General features: G+C 38.0%; 2 protein-coding genes and 2 long non-coding RNA genes across 4 annotated transcripts; 1 reads left to right on the top strand and 3 right to left on the bottom strand.

Moving 5' to 3' along the window:
• Nucleotides 1-2,365: 2,365 nt before the first annotated feature.
• LOC113168701 (atrial natriuretic peptide-converting enzyme-like) lies at nt 2,366-6,197 on the bottom strand. The gene is made up of 5 exons (XM_033326704.1): nt 5,861-6,197; nt 4,754-4,864; nt 3,107-3,121; nt 2,786-2,938; nt 2,366-2,598 (listed from the first exon to the last, which is right to left on the bottom strand). The coding sequence occupies exons 1-5, from the start codon at nt 5,928-5,930 to the stop codon at nt 2,483-2,485; spliced, it is 465 nt and encodes a 154-aa protein (XP_033182595.1). The 5' UTR covers nt 5,931-6,197; the 3' UTR covers nt 2,366-2,482.
• Nucleotides 6,198-7,297: 1,100 nt separating this feature from the next.
• Nucleotides 7,298-20,362, bottom strand: LOC113168752. The gene is made up of 6 exons (XM_026369783.2): nt 20,066-20,362; nt 19,837-19,944; nt 9,827-10,189; nt 8,699-9,031; nt 8,465-8,584; nt 7,298-8,375 (listed from the first exon to the last, which is right to left on the bottom strand). The coding sequence occupies exons 1-6, from the start codon at nt 20,223-20,225 to the stop codon at nt 8,263-8,265; spliced, it is 1,197 nt and encodes a 398-aa protein (XP_026225568.1). The 5' UTR covers nt 20,226-20,362; the 3' UTR covers nt 7,298-8,262.
• On the top strand, nt 12,671-14,733 carry LOC113155661. The gene is made up of 4 exons (XR_004463489.1): nt 12,671-13,011; nt 13,261-13,331; nt 13,486-13,581; nt 14,185-14,733. It is a non-coding gene; the product is annotated as an uncharacterized LOC113155661 (long non-coding RNA).
• Nucleotides 16,669-18,566, bottom strand: LOC113168755. Its single transcript, XR_003299516.2, has 3 exons — nt 18,128-18,566; nt 17,638-17,729; nt 16,669-17,199 (listed from the first exon to the last, which is right to left on the bottom strand). It is a non-coding gene; the product is annotated as an uncharacterized LOC113168755 (long non-coding RNA).
• Nucleotides 20,363-21,970: the final 1,608 nt, after the last annotated feature.

The following is a 21,970-nucleotide window of genomic DNA, read 5'->3' as shown; positions in this document are numbered from 1 at the left end:
TTGGTGGTTAAATTTATACTTTAATTCAACAAACCCCACTAACTGTGTTCCAGTAACCATCAAACAGTCTCACACAAAAAAACAGAATGAAGAGTCGATAAGAAGAAAAACATAACACACAGAAAATGGTAATTTTTCACTTAACGATGCTCAATGGTGACATCATCCATGATATAATCATTTTGTTCGTTCAAGTCCTCCTCACCTCGGTTGGACAGAGACATAGTCATGGAAACAGGTTCATTGTTTCCTGCAGGATTATGAGATAATTTAGTCATCACATGGTTTTAATTCAACCTGGAGACCTGGACAGAGAGTCAGTGACTGATTCAGAGTTACCTGTGGGTTTGCATTGATATAAAGACACCATGAGGAGAGTGGAGATGAAGAACGGACAGAACACCACCAGGTGGAGGAGGATTCTCACCACAGACAGATTTAGATCAGCTGGAGTTTGGAGGTAAAGAAATCAAACACACCTGGTTAGATAATGATTAAAATCAGAGTAGAGTGAAAGTTAGCCTGTTAGCTAGAGAGAAAGACTCTGAGGAAACTTACCTGAGTTAACATCCAGGTGAACGATGCTCAGTCTGTGTTTTGTTTCTTTCCAGACAACATGACACTCAAATGTCCCAGTGTCCTTAACAGTCACATCCTGCAGAATCACTGACACGTCTCCATCCTTCATCTCATGGTCCTTCAGCTCCACCCGGTCCACATAAGATGGATGCTGCTGTTCTGGAACTAACCAGCTGCCCTGGTACAAAAAGATGTCTTCTGGCTCCAGGTCAGGTCTGATCCACTTTACAGTGCTGACAGTGGTGTTGTGTGTGAGAGCTCGACATGGCAGAGTGACAGTGACTCCAGGTTCAGCTGTGAGGTTTATCTGGACTGAGAAACAACAGGTTGTGCAGACTTTCAGGTACTTTAAAGATAAAACAAGTCTCACTGCTGCCTAACGCTGAGGAATTATGGTGAGCAGCCTGGTTACATTTTTAATTAATGAAAACTATTTGACTATTAATGCTGTTAACCATTGTCTGATGTTTAGTGTGTGTCTTGGGTCATTTTCAACCTTCCATGAGCAGAGTGATCACTCAAACTATTACAGAACTGTGTCTTGTATTTACAGCAACAACAATATTGATTGAAATGGGTTATTTGTTAACTTAATGCTAATTGTATTTCTCACTAGAATGAATCTTTTAGTCGTCACACAATTAAAAAAGCAACTGAATTGTTGCAACAGCTAAACATAAGTCTCCTGTGTTTTCGCCTCATAGAATTAGCAGCATCATTCATTTCACTTCATCACGTTGTAAAGTTTTGAGCAGAAGAGTCCTCTGTGTGGACCTACTAGTGTCGTCCAACACGTCATGGACGTTTTAATAACAAGTTTAACTGCGTGTTTGTCTAAAGATGTATTCAAATATCCTAAGGTAGGGTAAGTGTGGTTACATGTTTCTAATTATTTATATTCTTTTTTACATATACTGTAGGTATTCTGTCATTTTAAGATTTCTTTCACCCCTGTTCACCAGACAACGTGATACAGCAGTGGGTCACATCTGTTACTGTAAAACCACTGTTCGGGCAGGACACAGCACTGTGTGCAGCATGCAACAGGACCCAGCCCTATTAATTTCCTCTTTTCAGCTTCTACAAAGTCTCATCAACACCAACATCTGATCTGTGATGTTTCACTCTAACATCAACAACCAGGAAGCAGCTTCAACTCTGATCCACACACACACACACACACACACACACACACACACACACACACACACACACTAACTCACCTAATGGACGAACATCCAGGTGGATGATCCTGATGAATGAAGATGTGAATAGATAATCAATGTCGCTAAGCTGTCTGATTACTTAAAACAAGCTGACTAACTGTGTTCATGACCACAAAGTGACCAGTGAAAAGGTTCTCAATTAAAAGTAAATGTAAAAGTTTTACACATTTAAACAACTTGCTCAATTGAGATTTTAATATTCCAGCAACATAAATTTTAGAAAATGAAATGTGCTGTGAAACATGGTGTATGAATGAGGAAGTTAATTTCTCTCTGCTCTATTACTCTCCATGCCAGCCCTTCACTAATAACACTGTGATATTTCCTGTCTCCTCCAAGCTGAGTCTGTTTCACAGAAGGCGTTCACAGGACGTCTTTAAATTAAGGAACGTTTTGAAACTTATTTCTATGCTATATTGCTACTGTACCTGTATAATGCTGTATAATGGTGTATAAAACATATATAATTTTATATGTATACAGTCAGGTTCAGAAGTTTTTGAACAGTGACTCACTCTTTGTAATTTTGCACCTGTTCACTCAACTTCTCTATAATATACTTTGGCTTACCTGCCTCAGATTTATAATACAAGGTTTACAAAACTCAATAAACAAGTAAATTATATAAATAAACTTATCTACAGTCTCCACACATTGTATTGTTGTATTCTGTACATTTACTCACTGCAGTTCAACTCATCACTCTTGTCCAAACAGTTATTGCTTCTGTCACATACATAGCGTTTGGGTATACAGCGACCGTCACAATGATGTTGAAAAGTCAGATTACAAGCTGAAAACACAATGTTTGTCAAAATCACAGAAACCTTTATTGATCTCAAAAAGAAGAAACTAAAGTGTTACAGTCACAGGTGAAACATTTAAATCCTTTAGTCCAACCACTACAGATATTGATGATTTCTAGTTAGAAATGTAATCACTCCTCACATTGTATTTTTGCATTCTGTACATTTACTCACAGCAGTTGAGTTCATCACTCCTGTCCATACAGTCATAGTCTCCATCACACAGATAGCTTTTGGGTACACAGTGACCATCACCACAATGATGTACATCAGCCTTGTCACACACTGAATCCTGAATCCACTTCATCCAATCACTTGTCTGCAGTCCTTTGTTCAATAATTGTGGGTCACAAGTTGCATTAATGGCAACTCTTTATTTAAGTATGTTTTAAATAATATTTCTACTGGTAATATCTAAGAAATGTGCTGTATTTGTAATAATCACAGTAATATTACAGTGCTAAATATGAAAAATGTATCAGCATAACCTCTTACTTTCAGATCCCAGAGCTTCAGATCAATAAACATGTGAAAAAAACAAAAAATGACACAGACATTAATTAAATCATGAAAGGAAACAGTCGTTTCCACAGTCATATACAGTGGATACGGAAAGTATTCAGACCCCCTTAAATTGTTCACTCTTTGTTATATTGCAGCCATTTGCTAAAATCATTTAAGTTTTTAACATTTTAACATTTTTTTCCTCATTAATGTTCACACAGTACCACATATTGTCAGAAAAACACAGAATTTTTAACATTTTTGCAGATTTATTAAAAGAGAAAAACTGAAATAGCACATGGTCTCACATGGATAAGTATTCAGACCCTTTGCTCAGTATTTAGTAGAAGCACCCTTTTGATCTAATACAGCCATGAGTCTTTTTTAGAAGGATGCAACAAGTTTTTCAGACCTTCATTTGGGGATACTCTCCAATTCTGTCAGGTTGGACAGTAAACGTTAGTGGACAGCCATTTTCAGGTCTCTACAGAGATGCTCTATTGGGTTTAAGTCAGGGCTCTGGCTGGGCCATTCAAGAACAGTCACTGAGTTGTTGTGAAGCCACTCCTTTGTTATTTTAGCTGTGTGCTTAGGGTCAATGTCTTGTTGGAAGGTGAACCTTCGGCCCAGTCTGTGGTCCTGAGCACTCTGGAGAAGGTTTTCGTCCAGGATATCCCTGTACTTGGCAGCATTCATCTTTCCCTCGATTGCAACCAGTTGTCCTGTCCCTGCAGCTGAAAAACACACTCACAGCATGATGCTGCCACCACCATGCTTCACTGTTGAGACTGTATTGGACAGGTGATGACCAGTGCCTGGTTTTCTCCACACATACCTCTTAGAATTAAGGCCAAAATGTCTATTTGGCTTTCATGTGTCTTGCACTGAGGAGAGGCTTCCGTTGGGCCACTCTGCAATGAAGCCCCGACTGGTGGAGGGCTGCAGCGATGGTTGACTTTCTACAACTTTCTCCCATCTCCCGACTGCATCTCTGGAGCTCAGCCACAGTGATCTTTGGGTTTCTCACCAAGGCTCTTTTCCCCCGATAGCCCAGTTTGGCCGGACGGCCAGCTCTAGGAAGGGTTCTGGTCGTCCCAAACGTCTTCCATTTAAGGATTATGGAGGCTTGTAACCTTTTTTTTTAACCTTGGCTAGATTCAGGCAGTTCCTTTGACCTCATGATTCTCATTTGCTCTGACATGCACTGTGAGCTGTAATATCTTATATAGACAGGTGTGTGGCTTTCCTAATCAAGTCCAATCAGTATAATCAAACACAGCTGGACTCAAATGAAGGTGTAGAACCATCTCAAGGATGATCAAAAGAAATTGACAGCACCTGAGTTAAATATGAGTGTCACAGCAAAGGGTCTCAGTGCAAAAGAATTTTAGCAAATGGCTGCAATATAACAAAGAGTAAAAAATTTAAGGGGGTCTGAATACTTTCAGTGCCCACTGTATTAACACATCTATAATCTGGTTCAGAAGTATTTAAAAAGTGACATGAAGGCTGGAATACAGTATTTTAATAAAACTATGAAACATTATATTAAACTTTACAAAGCTTTACAAAACTAAAAAATAATCACAGTACAAATCAACTCCATATATGTTATTGATGTGCTCTCCAGTTACTCACAGCAGTTGAACTCATCACTCCTGTCCAGACAGTCATCATCTCCATCACAAAGAAAGCGTTTAGGTACACACTGTCCGTTACCACAGCGATGTTCAAAGATATTGTCACATGCTAAAAACACAATGTTTGAGAAAATCACAGAAACCTTTACTGATCTGATCTTAAATAGAGGAAACTAAAGTGTTGCAGTCACAGGTAAAACATTTAAAACCTTTAGTCTAACCAGTACAGATGTTGATGATCAGTCTTCTTAGTTCTCCTTCAGCAAACCATTGTCTGATTACTTAAAACAAGCTGAATAACTGTGTTCATGACCACAAAGTACAGTGTACATGGTGGAGTCTCCAAGAGAAATCATCTGATCTCACACTTAAACATCAGTACAACTTCACTCCCTCACAGCTTCAGGTCTTTTTACAGACACTGGGGAAACACTGATGATAGGACACAGTGGTTCAGAACTGAACCATGAGAGAGAACTGGAGACAAAACCTTTATATTGTACTATAAAATATCACTTAAGAAAATTAAATGTTGCTTTAATAAGTACTTTAATTCACAAGAAACAACTTATTTGTTCATGTATTTCTTACACAAAGAAGCATGAAACACAAGAGAAGATGAAGTTATAAGAAGAAATAAGAACGGGAACTGACAAAGATATTTATAGCTTCTACTTCTACAGAGCTGATCAGAGTCTAACCCGCTGCTGACTCCTCTACATTTCTCTCTCACCACAACCTGCAGCTGCTGTAGCTAAGAAGACACATTTAAAAACTAGCAGGTTAAAATCTGTGGGAAACAAGCAACTGATAATAAAACACTTTCACATTTTCCACTGTCACTCTATTTAATTTGTGTTATTCATTTAAATACTGCATTTGTTAATATGTGTGATGTTGTTGAAGGTAAACCAGGAAATTAAAAACAGTGTCATCACTTTTCTTGCAACAGTACATTTAGTAATTCAGTACATATAAAACTCAACACTGACACACTTCCTCTCTTGAATATTTAGCAGCATCTGGTCTGTACTAGTGACATTCTAGATAATTCTGAAACTGTTTTGTATCACACACAGCTGCTTACTGAGTACACAACCCTTACCTTGACCTGTTGCTGGACTGAAGATCCACAAACATGTAAAGAAAGCCGCATATGACACAGATAAAGCCATAAGAACAAACAGTTGATGCAGGAACCACAAGTGTTCTTCCTTTTCTTATAGCGCTGACTTTATTTCACAGTGGACCTGCCCACATACTGCTTTACAGGAAGGAGGGCCTCAAACAGCCAGTTAGTCACAACACTACATAAATAAATAATAGTAAATATGCATATTCATAGCTAATTATGTTGATACTTTATTAATCCCCTTAACTAAAGGAAATAACTTCTTGTCGAACCATCAACCCTGGGGTTTGTAGACGACTGCCCTACCAACTCTGCCATTTGTTGGAAAAAAGCTATCTGCATTGAATGTTATCATATCCTACAGATATGAGAGCGTGTTGTAAACCCACTCCTCAATTTTCTAGTAAACTCTGTGACATAATGCACTCAACCTTTGTTGTTACACCTGGTTAGGTTTAGGTACAAAAACATGTAGGTTAACTTTAAGAGAGATTGGGTTAAAGTACCAAACAAGTTACTTAAAGGGCAACTGTCAGTGTTGCTTACTATAACAACAAGAGAGCAAATCCGTCCATATATGGGCATAGCAGGAAGTGGCTGAGGAGCAGAGGCATGAGTTTGGCCAGGTGAGAGAAAGAACAAGCAGGAATCTTGATAACTGAAGCATAACAACTAACAATTACACTATATAACAAACAGCTGAATCGGCTGAAAAGGCAGGTTCAAGGAGGTTCTGACGGAATAACTCAAATAAGCCCATGTGCAGATCCAAACCAGTAATGTGTCACTCTGCCTCAGCTCTTTCTCACTTCCCTACTCTGGTGGCTGGTGAGGTTCATTAGCAGCTAAAGGTCAGGATGATGGTGACATTATATATGCAGTGTAAAAATGTCTGCATATTTTGTTGCAAGTTTTAAAATATGTTAACTTTTTTATAGAAATGCACCTCTCTGAAACCGCTCAGTATCCTATATCTGATAAATAGCCTCCTTCACAACAAAGGTGTGAATGAAAACAAAAAAACAAAACAAAAACTGTAACATGTCTCCTTAGTAAATCTCTTTGTAATGCTAAATGAAAGGTTTCTACCACTGTAAAATATCTTTATGTGGACTTGTAAACCTCTTCCCACCTTTGTTGCCCTGAGCTCCTCTCCTCTCTCCTTTCTCCTCTATCCATTCAAATTCTACCATTTCATGTCATTAACTTTGTGTCTTCTCTCTCCTGTAGTTGTGTTTCCTCCTCTCTGTCTCCCTCTCTCCGTACTTTTCTGCAGGTATCCTCAGCCTGGAGCTGTACATCTCCAGAATCCAGTTGACCTGCCCAATGTTCTTGCTGTTTATTGTTGTTCTTTTTTGTTGCCTGCTGTTCTTTTCTCTCTTCTCTTTCCACTCACCCCAACCGGTCGAGGCAGATGGCCGCCCACTATGAGCCTGGTTCTGCTGGAGGTTTCTTCCTTTAAAGCAGTGCTTCTCAAATAGTGAGGCTCATCCCCCTGGGGGGGTCGAAGTGATACCAGGGGGGCGTGTGTGACCCCAGGAACATGCTTCTTATTGCCACAGGAAGTAGGGTTTTTGCACTGAACAAGCGCACACAGCACGGAGCCGGAGATGTGACATGCAGTGAACAAACACTTAAGAGACACCAGGATCTGCTTTGTTGTAAATATGTCAGAGACAGAATCACAGCTGAAGACCTAATCAAAATGCTGGACTGCTTCCTGACTGACAATGGGCTAAAGTGTGAGAACTGCATTCAAAACGACTTCAGGCACTCGTCAAGAAGGCCTCACCTAATGCTGAGTGGACACACTGTGTTATACACAGAGAAGAACTGGCATCAAGACACATTTCCTCTGAATTAAGTGAGGTCACGACTGACACTGTCAGTGTAGTCAATTTTATAACGACCAGGCCACTGAAAACAAGAGTCTAGGCGTAACAGAAAATAATTGGGAAGCATTGCTCTAAAGGGAGTTTTTCCTCTCCACTGTTGCCCAAAGCTTGCTCAAAAGGGATTGTTGGGTTTTCTATATATTTTTTTCTTAAACCCTAAACACTGTCAAGTGCCTTGAGATGACTTCTGTTGTGATTTGGCGTTATACAAATAAAAGTGAATTTACAGCCAATAACTTGATGATGAACTTATAAAATTACTACTGAGTGACGGAGACAGTGGATAAACGACAATAATATTTATGGTGTTGATGTGTCAGGTTTAGAAATTCATTGGTGGTTAAATTTATACTTTAATTCAACAAACCCCACTAACTGTGTTCCAGTAACCATCAAACAGTCTCACACAAAAAAAACAGAATGAAGAGTAGATAAGAAGAAAAACATAACACACAGAAAATGGTCATTTTACACTTGATCTCAGAAACGATGCTCAATGGTGACATCATCCATGATATAATCATCTTGTTCGTTCAAGTCCTCCCCACCTCGGTTGGACAGAGACATCGTCATGGAAACAGGCTGATTGCTTCCTGCAGGATTATGAGATAATTTAGTCATCACATGGTTTTAATTCAACCTGGAGACCTGGACAGAGAGTCAGTGACTGATTCAGAGTTACCTGTGGGTTTGCATTGATATAAAGACACCATGAGGAGAGTGGAGATGAAGAACGGACAGAACACCACCAGGTGGAGGAGGATTCTCACCAAAGACAGATTTAGATCAGCTGGAGTTTGGACTTTGGAAGTAAAGAAATCAAACACACCTGGTTAGATAATGATTAAAATCAGAGTAGAGCGCAAGTTAGCCTGTTAGCCTGTTAGCTAGAGAAAAAGACTCTGAGGAAACTTACCTGAGTTAACATCCAGGTGAACGATGCTCAGTCTGTGTTTTGTTTCTTTCCGGACAACATGACACTCAAATGTCCCAGTGTCCTTAACAGTCACATCCTGCAGAATCACTGACACGTCTCCATCCTTCATCTCATGGTCCTTCAGCTCCACCCGGTCCACATAAGATGGATGCTGCTGTTCTGGAACTAACCAGCTGTCCTGGTACAAAAAGATGTCTTCTGGCTCCAGGTCAGGTCTGATCCACTTTACAGTGCTGACAGTGGTGTTGTGTGTGAGAGCTCGACATGGCAGAGAGACAGTGACTCCAGGTTCAGCTGTGAGGTTTATCTGGACTGAGGTACAATAAACACGCAGAGCACAGAGGTTGAAGAGTCCGAGTTCATCTCTTCACTTCACTCCAATCAGAGTCAGTGTCTGTCTGACATAGTGTTTCAAATCTAACTCTAAATGTACTGTACAATGATTTTACCAAGACCATCCATTGAGCTACAGACAACCTTTTGACACTATCTTTTATAATCTCGAGGTGTTGGAGTCTGGTTTCTGTAAAATAAAATAAACAGACACAGACTAATGTAAACCAACTCAACAGGGCGGGAGAGGGGGTGTGCACTTTACTGCTAAATGCCTGACAATAATAGATGGGGTAAAACTGCTATAGTTAGAATGTTTAGACCTCTATGTCCATGCTGCCATTTTATCTTCCTGTGGTTTGTCTACACCTAAAGGTAAAAATTTAAGAGCTACCTTAACGCTCATCCTTTAGTTTTGAAGCTCGAGTTCCTTACACCACATAGTCTTAGGTGTGAAGTGTTTTCTCCAAGACTGATTCAACTTAGATAAAGTTTACTGTAATATACTGTTCTATATAGTACTATACTACTACTACTACTACTACTACTACTACTACTGTAACTGTGTCAGATCTCTTTAAACATTATCTACTGCACTTTGATCCCATCACTCATACCAGCTGTTTTCTACAAAGTCTCATCAACACCAACATCTGATCTGTGATGTTTCACTCTCACATCAACAACCAGGAAGCAGCTTCAACTCTGATCCACACACACACACACACACACACACACACACACACACACACACACACACACACACTAACTCACCTGGTAGATGAACATCCAGGTGGATGATGCTGATGAGCTTAGATCTTCTGGGTTGATAATAGGCATGACACTCATATGTTCCAGTGTCATTAAATGTGACATTTCTCAGAATCAAAGACATTTTATTGTCCCTCATCTCCCTTTCCTTCAGCTCCACCCGGTTCTTAAAAGATACATGTGGATCATCTAGATCATAGCGACCACCATACATGTAAAAGTAGTAAGGAACAGGTGGGAAGAAAAATATATTTTCTGGAACCAGGTCAGGTCTGATCCACCTTACAGCATAGAAACGACGTTCCCTGGAATCTTCACATGGCAGAGTGACAGTCTCACCAGGTTCTACTGTGATGGTTATTGGGACTGAAGGAGATAAAAAAACAGATCAGAGAGGTTAAAGGGTCTAAGTAAAACTTCAGACTAAGCTTTAGTCATTATAGATGGTAACTGACTGATACTACGTTCCTCAACACTGCATTTCATTCACTGTCAGACTCCATTGGTTTTAGTCCTTAAATGTAACTGTTTTAATCACATCCTCAATTTGTTTTGACAGACTCTCTCTCTCAGTCTCTCTGACAGGAGACTGATTCTGATCTCATTAATAGCGTGATCTGGTTAATGAAATTCAACATTATCATCCTTATCATCACAGATACATAAACAAATACTGCATCTATAAATACTCTGAATATAAAACAGTGTTGGCTCAATGGCCTGCAGGTTGTCTTGATGTCTCAGACTTGCAACAAATCAATAACAATGTACAGTTCACATTATATTGTGTTACAAGGCAAAATGTTTGCATGTTTGTGCAGGAGAAACGCATGGTTCAGTTATTATGAACTGTGAGTTAAGTAGAATCAGAGAGACTTTATGATGCAGTGTGAAATGAGAAAGTGAGGGACAGTGTAGTTTCAAAAGTTCAGCAGCTCTTCATATACTAATTTTTACCTCTTCACTTTAAAGTATGTTTTTCGAGAATATTTCTACAAAAAATCTAGAAGAAGACATAAATAACACAGTTAAGAACACAAATTTAAAAACTAGCAGCTTAAAATATGTGGGAAACAAGCTACTGTTAATAAAACACTGTTTCACTAACTTTTTCCACCATCACTCTGTTTAATTGATGTGTTAATAAAGACATTTCATGACTGTTTGTGTTTTATTCGCCTAAATATTGTGTTTGTTTGTGTAATTTTAATTAAGGTAAACCTGAAAATGAAAAACAGCGGTATCACATATTTCTTGCAAGAGTAAATTTAGTAATTCAGTACATATAAGGTTTAACACTGACACACTTCCTCTTTTAAATATTAAGCAGCAACTGGTCTGTACCATTTAGATAAGTAGATCTAAAACTTAGCATAGCTTAGCATAACATAGCTGCTATCTGAGTATATGTAGACATACTTTACCTTCATCGGCTGCTGGAGCTAAGATCCATAAACATGAGAGAAAAGCCACATATGACACAGATGTTAATGTTAAAGCCATGGGAGCAAACAGTTGTTGCTGACTGAGCAGGAACCAGAAGTGTTCTTCCTTTTCTTAAACCTCTGACTTAATTGTACTGTGGTCCTTCCCACATCCGGCTTTAGAGGAAGAAGTGCCTCAAATAAAAACCTTGACAAAAACTGAATACCTAGATTTAAACAGTAACATGAATCCTGCAACATGACTTTTTTAATTTGTTATAGTTTACAGTGAGTTAGTCAAAACACTGGGAGGGAGTATAATAAAAAAGAAAACAGAATATTAAATATGCATGATGTTATATTGATACTTTATTAATCCCTGTCCAAATTCTTTTGACAGGCAGCTGCATTCAAGGCAAAGTTCAGGGTTCAGCGTCTTGTCCAGGGACACTTCATCAGGGGAACTGTGAGTCGCAACGTCAACCCTGGTGTTGGTAGATGACTTTATATCAACTGATCCACAGTTTTCTCCACAGCTATGTTTGCATCCATGTTAAAAAAAATAACAACAACAACAAAACACCTGCACTGGATGTTATCACATTGTTCAGATATCGTTATTTGTTGTAAGGTCAGTTACAATATAACAGTTACAACAGTAAACGTGGTTGGGTTTAGGCACAAATATGTGTTGGATACGTTTAAGAAAGTTTGGGTTAAAGTACCAAACAAGTTACTTAAAGAGCAACTGTCAGTGTTGCTCCTGTTATACTTACTACAAAATTTTGATGGAGCGTAATCAACAATTTGCACCTACTGAAGTATAAAAACTAACAACTACTGGAGGTCATACCAGTTAAGTTGGCTGAAAAGGAGGAGGTTCTTCCTGAACTAAACTTAAATTAAGCCCATGTGCGGATTCAAACCAGTAACTTGTCACTCTGCCTCAGTACTTTCACACTTCATGTCATGAAGATAGATAGTGATATTATATATTCAGTACACTGTAAGACCGAACAGTAAAAGCTCGTCAAATGAACTGAGTTTTATTAACTCAAAAATTTTAAAAAGTTGATTTACCTTTAATATTTTGAGTCATTTGAACAGTTTTTTATTTTTAAGTTTATACTGATCAAATTCTTTGAGTAAATTTAGTCATTGAACTCAAATGTTTTGACCATTTCTGTCTGACGTCACGCGGTTCAAACTCGAAGCGCGCGCGGAAGTCCGCGATGTTGTTTGCTCGCATTGTGGAGAAAGTGAACTGAGGTGGTGGACCGGGTCAGACCGGGTCAGACAGGGTCAGACAGACAGCACCAGCTCCTACTGGACCGGGTCAGACAGGGTCAGACAGGCAGCACCATCTTTTTCCGGACCGAACCATCACACCACTGACCGCGTCTGTCTGAAACCGATGAAATGACTTGGAGGTGCAAACTTTGTGTTACCACCATTGATAAAAGATTATATTTACTTTTCAGGCAAGAGGAGTAGAAACAATCCAGACAAACAAGCTCCCCATACTAACATTAAAAGACCGAAGTGGATTTCCTTCCTAACTTCCCAAGAAGTGAAGATGCTGTGATCCTTGAACAACTGAGACTGCAAATTGTTGGAGAAGTTCAGAAGATTGAGAAAAATCTTCCTATGATCACTAAGCTAACGCAGACCACCTTTGCCCTGCTGCGGAAAGAGGTTGTCTGTGATGACCTGCCTGTTAATGACATACTGGAACGCTGGCCTGCCCTTAAACTGGAGTCACAGGTGAAAATGTTGTTCTTAGTTCATCTATTTGTCTAGGTAAATGTAATTATTTGTGTCAATAGTATCTTGGTCAGTTTCACTTAACACCTGGCATATGAATTGTGCTAGTATAAAGATGGTTTTCATGTCTTCAGCCACCATTAGATATATTTTGGCAGTTTATCTTTCAGTTTTTACATTAAACAACTTATAACAAATGTTCAAATATATATATTCTAATATTCTGCTATGTGTGGTTTTTCAACACAGACCATACATTCTTCATTCGTTCAGGAAAAGTAGCTGAAGTTCTGGAGCTGTTCCGGATTTATGACCTTCAGGTAAGTTATTTAAACAAATTGGTACCTGAACATACTAACATTGGGAATCTTAGGTTTACCACACAAAGAAATGAAAGAGACACATTATTATACGTTTTTTTTTGCTGTGACCTTTACCATCCATGCTGAAACAAGTTCTGTTCTCACACTCAAGGATCAAATTGATGTTGATGTGAGACGTGCTGCTGTCCTTCAAGCTCTTCCTGCATATCTGCATGAGGATGACTCAACATTTCTTAAGATGTGAGATGTAAGTTAGCACATTGTTTATAGTTTAGGCAACAGTTCATTTATATAAACAAATGTCATTATGCTAAAGAATAACGTGCAATATGCCTGGTGTGATTAGGGCACATTATTAAACCTTCAGATTTTCATCACATTCAGATTAAAGTTGCATTTAATTATCAACAAGAGAGTTTTTTTTTCCTCATTAATTGGACTAATCCACCAACCTGGTTCATGGACTGTTTAACTAAAAGAGTATAATGTTAAAGTCATGCTTTTCCTTCATGCAAGTACTTTTACCTAATTTTTACTTATTTAATGTGATCAATATGGAGGCATTAGTTAGATGTTTATACAGTATGAGAGGATGTGGGAGATAAGCAACAATTTGTGTGTTGGGTCACTAAATCTTTAATATGAAAATGTTGTGAATTATTCCAGATAAACACATTTTAACAACTACAGCCCATTTTGTGTCGACCTGTTAAGTCAGACAGCACTCTCCACATCTGAATGGGTTGACCCTTACACCATTATTGTATGGCTCAATTTGATTGATACTGTCTACCTTTGGAGATACCATAGGCGATGTACCCCAAGTAAGGTAACCTTATTTTCTCTTCAGTTGTCACAGGTTGAACAACCAGACACAGGTGACCAGTTGGACTCCTCTTAATCAACTCCACCTCCAGCAACATTCTTCTCTCCAGATAGGATTTCAGTTGTGCTTGAGGGTAATGTAGTTGTTGATTGCACCACACTGGCTGATGCTTTTGTAATGCTTTTGGCACTCATTTATGCCCTGCATCTGAGCTACCCAAATAAGTTGGCCAACACATTTAACTATATCCAGAATGTGTTGATGGGCCTAGATGATGGGAAGTTAAGGCCCAGGGTGCTGAGTCTTAAAAAGGACCTTTTATCAGTGGAGTAATCTGATGTGACTTTATTATCTTGAAGATTGTACACATGCACTACAGTCACTTTTGTAATATAGTTAGCAATTGAAGTATTTTTTGTGATTTGATCATTTTTAAATTAGGTAAATGTGAAGAAGTTTAGCCATACTGTAGTATGTAATTACATTGATCACTGTGGGTTAATATGTAACACTTATATATGTGTTAGAAGTGTTTACAAGTATTTCTTGCACTGTTTTATGATGCTATTTTGTCATGCATGTTGAGTAATGGACTTGAGTAATGGTTACTTAATAAAGAAGTAACTTGTTTTGAAACTGCCTATTATTCTGTTGTGTAATCTACTGTTAAAGTGTATGGGTTTAACAAATTGAGTTAAGCTACTTAAAAAAACTTATGTAATCAGTTTCAAAAGAAATTTTAAGTATTGTGTTTTAATTTTTGAGTTTTAGTTAAGCAAAGCTTTAAGTTAGAGTAGAGTGCATACAACTTTATTTAACATGTGCGCTTTACTTGAAAAATCTATTACTGAGCAACTAATTATTTTTTGTTACTTGTAATTGATATATAAGAGTTAACTATACTTAAATTAGTTCTGTATTCTGAACTTAAAATAACTAGTTAAAAACAATGATAAAAAGCAGTATTTAGAACTTACAAACTCAAGTTAGTATCAATTAAAACTAATTTGTAGAACTCACTTGATAACATTTGTTTTTTGGACTTATAAAAACAAGTTATGTTAAATCAAAATTTCTTATGTAATCAGTTTCAACTAATTTTTTGAGTTCTATTAACTTATCGGGTTTTACAGTGTGTGAAAATGTGTGTATTTTGTACAGTTGTTTGAAATATGTGAACTTTTTCTTAGAAATGCATATCACTGCAACTACTACCCTATTTCTGAGAAATACCCTCCCTCTTTGGTCACTCACAACAGAGGCGTGAATGAAAACTAAAAAAACAAAAACTGAAACACTTCTCCTTAGTAAATCTCTTTACACTACATGAAAGATTTCTACAACTGTAAAATATTTTTATGTGGAATTGCAAAACTCTTCCCATCTGTGTTGTCCTGAGCTCCTCTCCCCTCCTATCCTCTTGTCTATTCATTCTAATTCTACGATTTCATGTCATTAACTTTGTGTCTTCTCTCTCCTATAGTTATGTTTCCTCCTCTCTGTCTCCCTCTCTCTGTACTTATCTCCAGAATCCAGTTGTCCTGTCCAATGTTGCTTGCTGCTTGTTGTTGTCTTTATTGCCTGCTGTTTCATTCTCTCTTCTCTTTCCACTCACCCCAACCGGTCGAGGCAGATGGCCGCCCACTATGAGCCTGGTTCTGCTGGAGGTTTCTTCCTCTAAAGGGAGTTTTTCCTCTCCACTGTTGCCTAAAGCTTGCTCAAATGTGATTGTTGGGTTTTCTGTATCATTTTTTGTATAATTAATGTCTGTAAGGTCTTAAACCTTACACTGTAAAGTGCCTTGAGATAACTTCTGTTGTGAATTGGCGCTATACAAATAAAACTGAATTGAATTGAATTGAATTGAATCTAACTCTTTCCCTTTCAATTTCCATTTTCACACCAATCATATTATCAGATGCTCTTGTTATGTCCATTATACTTGTTCTTCTTCATGATGACTCTATTCTTTTTCCTGTTTTCGACACGGTAGAACAGATTAAATCCGCCTCCACCTCCTGACTTTACCGTTTGACTTTTTGAAATCAATGAATACATGTCGGAGTATATCCCACCAACAGTGTTTCTTAGTAAGTAAGTTGATTAGTAAGAAAAATGTATGTAGCAAAATATTAATATTATTTTATATCAAGTATTGTACATATTGATTAGTATATATATATACATATATATATATAATCCAATCAAAACGTATAGTTCCACCTTAAAGTTAGACTGCTGCTGTTTACTGTTGATCTTCAGTTTACATATAGCATATAGGATGTACAGTACTACCATCTGTACACAGACATATTTCCTTGTTTTATTGTGAAGCTCAAACTCACCAGTGTCACCTGTGGACAGGACATCACCAGCAGGTGGCAGCACATTACCACAACATTGGAGGAGCAGTAATGAAAGCATGAAACACATTTTCTGTTTGTTATTAGGATGTTGATATTGATCAAATTGTTGTTGGACAGCTACATATACAAGATGGTGCCACTCTGTTTGAGGTTTATTCTCTTTTCTAAGATGTTACTGTAAAATATTAAAAAGGCTCCAGATTTTCTTTGACATATGCTTTCATGCAGGTTACTTTTACTTTGCAATAATTTTTGTATAATTATTGCATAACACAAACCAACTCCAGCTACACAACAGCAGACTATTGTCATAAACATGATGAGCCCCTTAAAGCATGTGTTCAAAAATCCAAGCAAATCATTAAATAAAAATCCACTCATTTCTTTGTTTGTGCTCTGTTTACTTTCCTGACACACGGAATATGTTCAACTACATGACTAACAGCTAATAATAAAAGCTGACACCGTAAAAAGAGAGCTAATTTAGCATATTCCACAACATGTTGAATAAAAAGTACAGAAGAGCAAAAAGCATCACACAAAAGCACAGAACAGCTATTTTAAATGTTATCTTAGCAACGATGCTCAGAGGTGGCGTCATCACATTGTTCGTTCAAACCCTCATCATCCTGATTGGGTGGAGACATCTTGATGGAAGCAGGCAGGTTCATTCCTGCAGACATAAGCATTAAATTAATAAACCATAAGATAATACAGTGTTTCTGAGGTCAGTGAATAATTCAGTGTTACCTGTGGTTCATAATGTCACACCATGTACAATGAACACTGCTGATACTCATATTACACCTGGACAATAATCATAAACCAACTTACACAATGTACATTTTCAATACTGCCATCTAGTAATATCCATATACTGTACATACTCATACTGCTACATATACTATACTTACATGTATATATTTTATTTATTACTGAACTGTTTATACTGTCAGGTTTCATAGCCTATTTATCTCGGACTGTGCCAGTTTAGTATTTCGTCTCCTTTGGTCAGACTGTCTTTCTGACACTCTAGTATTTAAGCTGTTGTAAAAATGCAATTTCCCCATTGTGGGACTAATAAAGGTTTTCTTATCTTATCTTATCTTACCATGAGGAGAGTGGAGATGAAGGACGGACAGAACAGCATCAGGAAAACCAACATCACAGAGTTTGGATCAGAAACTGCAGCTTTGGAAAACGCTGAGACAAATACGACATATTAGAATACATACAAATAGCAAATAATGTATTTTATTATTATATTGTATTAAGTTGTATTATCAGCAAGGCAGAAACATTTATTAGTCAATAGATCTGATATATTTCAGCCTGGAGCTTCATCAACAGGAAGTTTATGTGAATACTGAAGTCAGTTTTTGGATGCAGAGAATGTGGGATATGTTATGACACTTGATTGTCTCATTTTTCAGAATCAAAGACAGGTTGATCCTCTGAAAATTAGATGGCGACTTTATGCACTTGACAAGTGTCATAATATCTCCTGCGCGCATGTGCACACATATCTTCAGTCTTAACACCAAAAAACCATCATTACGAAATAAAAGTCACTAATGTCTTGATGTTCACACATCCCTCACCGTAATACTCTTCATAGGTCAGGACAAAGATCCATAAACATGTGAACAAAGACACAGATAAGACAGATGTTAATGAAGCTGTGAGACCAAACACAGCTGTCTGAGCTGAAACCTCTTCCAGTAGTTGAAATAATCCTCCCGTAAGGAGGAGAGGCCATTTGGAGCCAGTCACAAGACAAATCTGTGAAAACATTTCTACATTTCTTTACATCAATTGTTTGTTACTGCTACAATGTCACAACCAACATTGTAGTCAAATACCCTCAGTCAGCAAAAAAACAGCTTCATTATTCTGATGGTGAGTAAGGAGACTTCTAAGAATTCTAAAATCATTACTTACAAACATGGTCATTCTCAAATGTGCAGCTCATTAAACAAGATACAGAAGCTAAAAGAAGTGCCATACACTGAAAGAACACACTCATCCCTTACCTTCATCCAATTCTTTAGTCAGGACAAAGAACCATGAACATGTGAACAAAGAAACAGATGAGACACATGTTAATGAAGCTGTGAGAGCTGAAACTTCTTCCAGTAGTTGAACTGTTCTTTTTAGGAGGAGGGGCATTGGACAAATGGAATAATTTGTGAGGAACCACATGTGCTTATATATTCTGAATGTCCAAAAAAAAAAAAAAAAAAAAAAAACATAATACAAACATTGTCCAGTGATATGATTTTGGAGCTAGTGGGTGAGCTACGGCTGATTTGGAGCCAATCACAAGACAAATCTGTCATGAAAACCTCCAGTATCTCTACATTTCCTTACATCTGGACGTAAACAATGACATAATAAACATTGTGGCCAAATGCCAGATGCTGCTTTTAGATGAGCAAAAATGTGCTGCGCATCAAACAAAATACAGAATCTAAAGAACCGAAACACATCCCTTACCGCAATAGACTTCATAAGTCAGGACAAAGATCCATGAACATGTGAACAAAGACACAGATAAGACAGATGTTATTGAAGGTGTGAGAGCAAACACTGCTGTCTGAGCTGAAACATCAGAAACGTTAGTAATTTACTTCCTGTACTCTTTAGTGTTGACACTCACCTCCTATCTTGAGCATTTAGAGGACATTTTATTTTAGATTATTAAGATTCTCAGCAAATGTAAAACTTTTTTTAACCTTTTACTCATTCAGGAACAATGAGACGAGTTTCCTCTGCCCTGATTACATTCAGACAGTTTAACTTAATTAAACCTGGCAGCATCACAGTCTGACCTGTCAGTCATAAACTCCCTTCTCTAACCTTTATGCCATCACTGCCCCATTGACAGCTGAAAGAAATGAAACACTTATAACATTATAGTGCTTTTGTATCCAGAACAACTGATGAAAATGTTGCTTTAATTGCAAAAACAATACTAGTAGTAATAATAACAAGTATAAAAGTGTTCCATAAATATGTGAACAAATCAACATATGATAGGAATGTTATTGTTAAAGCCATGAGAACAAACTGTTTTATAATTAGGTAGAAATCTATCAATCAACTCAAATGTGCAGCTACAAGATAAACTGGCCAAAAGACGTGACATAGATTGAAATAAGACACACACACATCCCTTACCCTCGGTTACTTCAAATCCCAGAGCTTCACATCCATGAACATGTGGAAAAAAATGATATGTTTATACAAGTTACTTATATAAATTGATCTTAATCTCACTCCATCCAATGTGCTCTTCGCAGTTACTCACAGCAGTTGAACTCATCACTCCCATCCAGACAGTCGTTGCCTCCGTCACACAGAGAGTGTTGGGGTACACACTGACCGTCACCACAGCGGTGTTGACCCAGATCACACACTGAGAACACACACTGATGTTATACAGAGCTTTTCTATCCTGTTAGAACTGCCTATCACACTCTAAAACCTTTTTTATACCACACATAGAGCATGACTGCTGTCCGAGCACACATACTCACCTTCATCTGCTGCTGGAGCTAAAATCCACAAAAAGGAGAAAAAAGCCACACTTGATACAGATGTTAATGTTAAAGCCATGAGAACAAACAGTTGATATTGACTGAGCTGGAACTGAGCAGACGTTTCCTCCTTTCTCCTAAACCACTGATTTTGTTTCATAGGGGCCTGCCCACATCCGCACTATGAGGAAAGAGTGCCTCATTGTTACTTACTGTTGTCAGTTCATTTGGTCATTTAAGACTGAATATGTGATTAATTTGTATTTATTAAAGGAATTTTTTCATTTACCTGAAACAAGATTAAGAACACATTGATTTGAAGGGATCTGTAGAGTATTTGTCCTGACACTCGACTCCATCCAAGAGATCTCAACCATTTCTTGAAACAAACTCATCTTCAGCTTGAATCCCTCCATTATTCCTACCGCACACATAACCACCGTCACCCTCTGTTCATACATATCCTATTGCTGCTCACTGACTGACCGACTGGTCCAAGTGCTCATCGGTTCTTTATCTTCTTCATAACTTTCTGAACCTCATCCTTACTAATCCCCCTCACTTCCTGATCCACTATCTGATCTACTCATCATTTTCTACTCCGTGCATGTTCTCAACACTCTCCCCACACTGATTTCACCTTATATATTTTTTATTTATTGACATTACTTTGTAGAAACCTGTTTTCACATTGACATTACTGAGGTATTTTTCTCCATTTTCCATGATTGATTTACAATATCAATACAAAGATGAAACTTCAAAGGGGATTTATACTTTTTACAGGCACTGTGTAGTGATTTGTTTGTTTTAAAGTCAACGTCCTTGTTAACTTTCCTGTTCTTTATATTTGAGTCATGTTTTTGAACATGCTGTTGAAGTTGCAGCGATGACCTATTTTCTCTGCAGAATCAGTAAGTGGTAGTTTTTAGAAATGTATTGTTTGTGTCATGTGGTTGTGTGAGTTTCACAACACAGTCAGATGGAAACTTTGACTTCTTCTTGTTTGGTTGTGGCCAACAAGGAAACACTCACTGTGTGATAGACTTAGAAATCAGTTATCTATTACAGTAGTGGTGTAAGAGGCAGAACATGAACAATAAGAGAAACAACTCACCACCAACACAGTTACTTTTATTATTAATATTTTAAAATGCAACAATAATCATATGTTCTATGGCTAATTACAATAACAACAATTGAATGAAGCCATTTGCTTGAAAGGTCAGTGATGCAAATTTGTCACAAATTAAGTGGAAGAGACGAGGCAGGGATAAACGACAACTAGATTTATTTATAAAAGAGTACATAAAACGGGGAACTAAGGGGGGTGTCAACAGACACTACAAAAAACACTAAGACAAAGTAAAAACATAAAACTAACAATGTGGCGGGAAACAAAGTGACAATCAAGAAACCAAAGTACAACAGAAAACCACTGCTCAATGGCAGGAAAACAACTCACAGAAACTGGTGACTAAGTAATGTCCAAAGGTCAGAGAGGCAAAGTCCAGAGGATCCGGGGGGAAGAAAGCAGGGCTGAGGACGATGGCTAGGAGCAGGTTGGGAATAGACAACGACCTGAGAGTGGGGAGAGGACTGAGGAGATGTTTTGTAGGGACAGGGGGACACAGGTGGAGCCAATGTGCAATTAATGACTAGGAGAGCAGGGAGAGAAGTGGCTGGTGGGTGGAGACCAGATGAAGAGAGGAGGAAAACAGTTCAGCAGGTGCTGAGCTGAAACGGTGACAAAGTGTCACCTAGCGATTTTCCTGTTGATGGTATTCTGCCAGTTGAATGGATTATTCACATGACACCTGAATGTGTGTTGTCTCTGCACCATGATTACATCTCTCTCAGGAGAGCAGGGTCATGTGCACCACTGCAACATTCAAAAGTTTGGAC

Source organism: Anabas testudineus, chromosome 18 (genome assembly GCF_900324465.2).
Source record: "Anabas testudineus chromosome 18, fAnaTes1.2, whole genome shotgun sequence".
Lineage (NCBI taxonomy): Eukaryota > Metazoa > Chordata > Actinopteri > Anabantiformes > Anabantidae > Anabas > Anabas testudineus.
The sequence above is the reverse complement of the archived record's forward strand: the minus strand, read 5'-3'. Positions and strand labels throughout refer to the sequence as shown.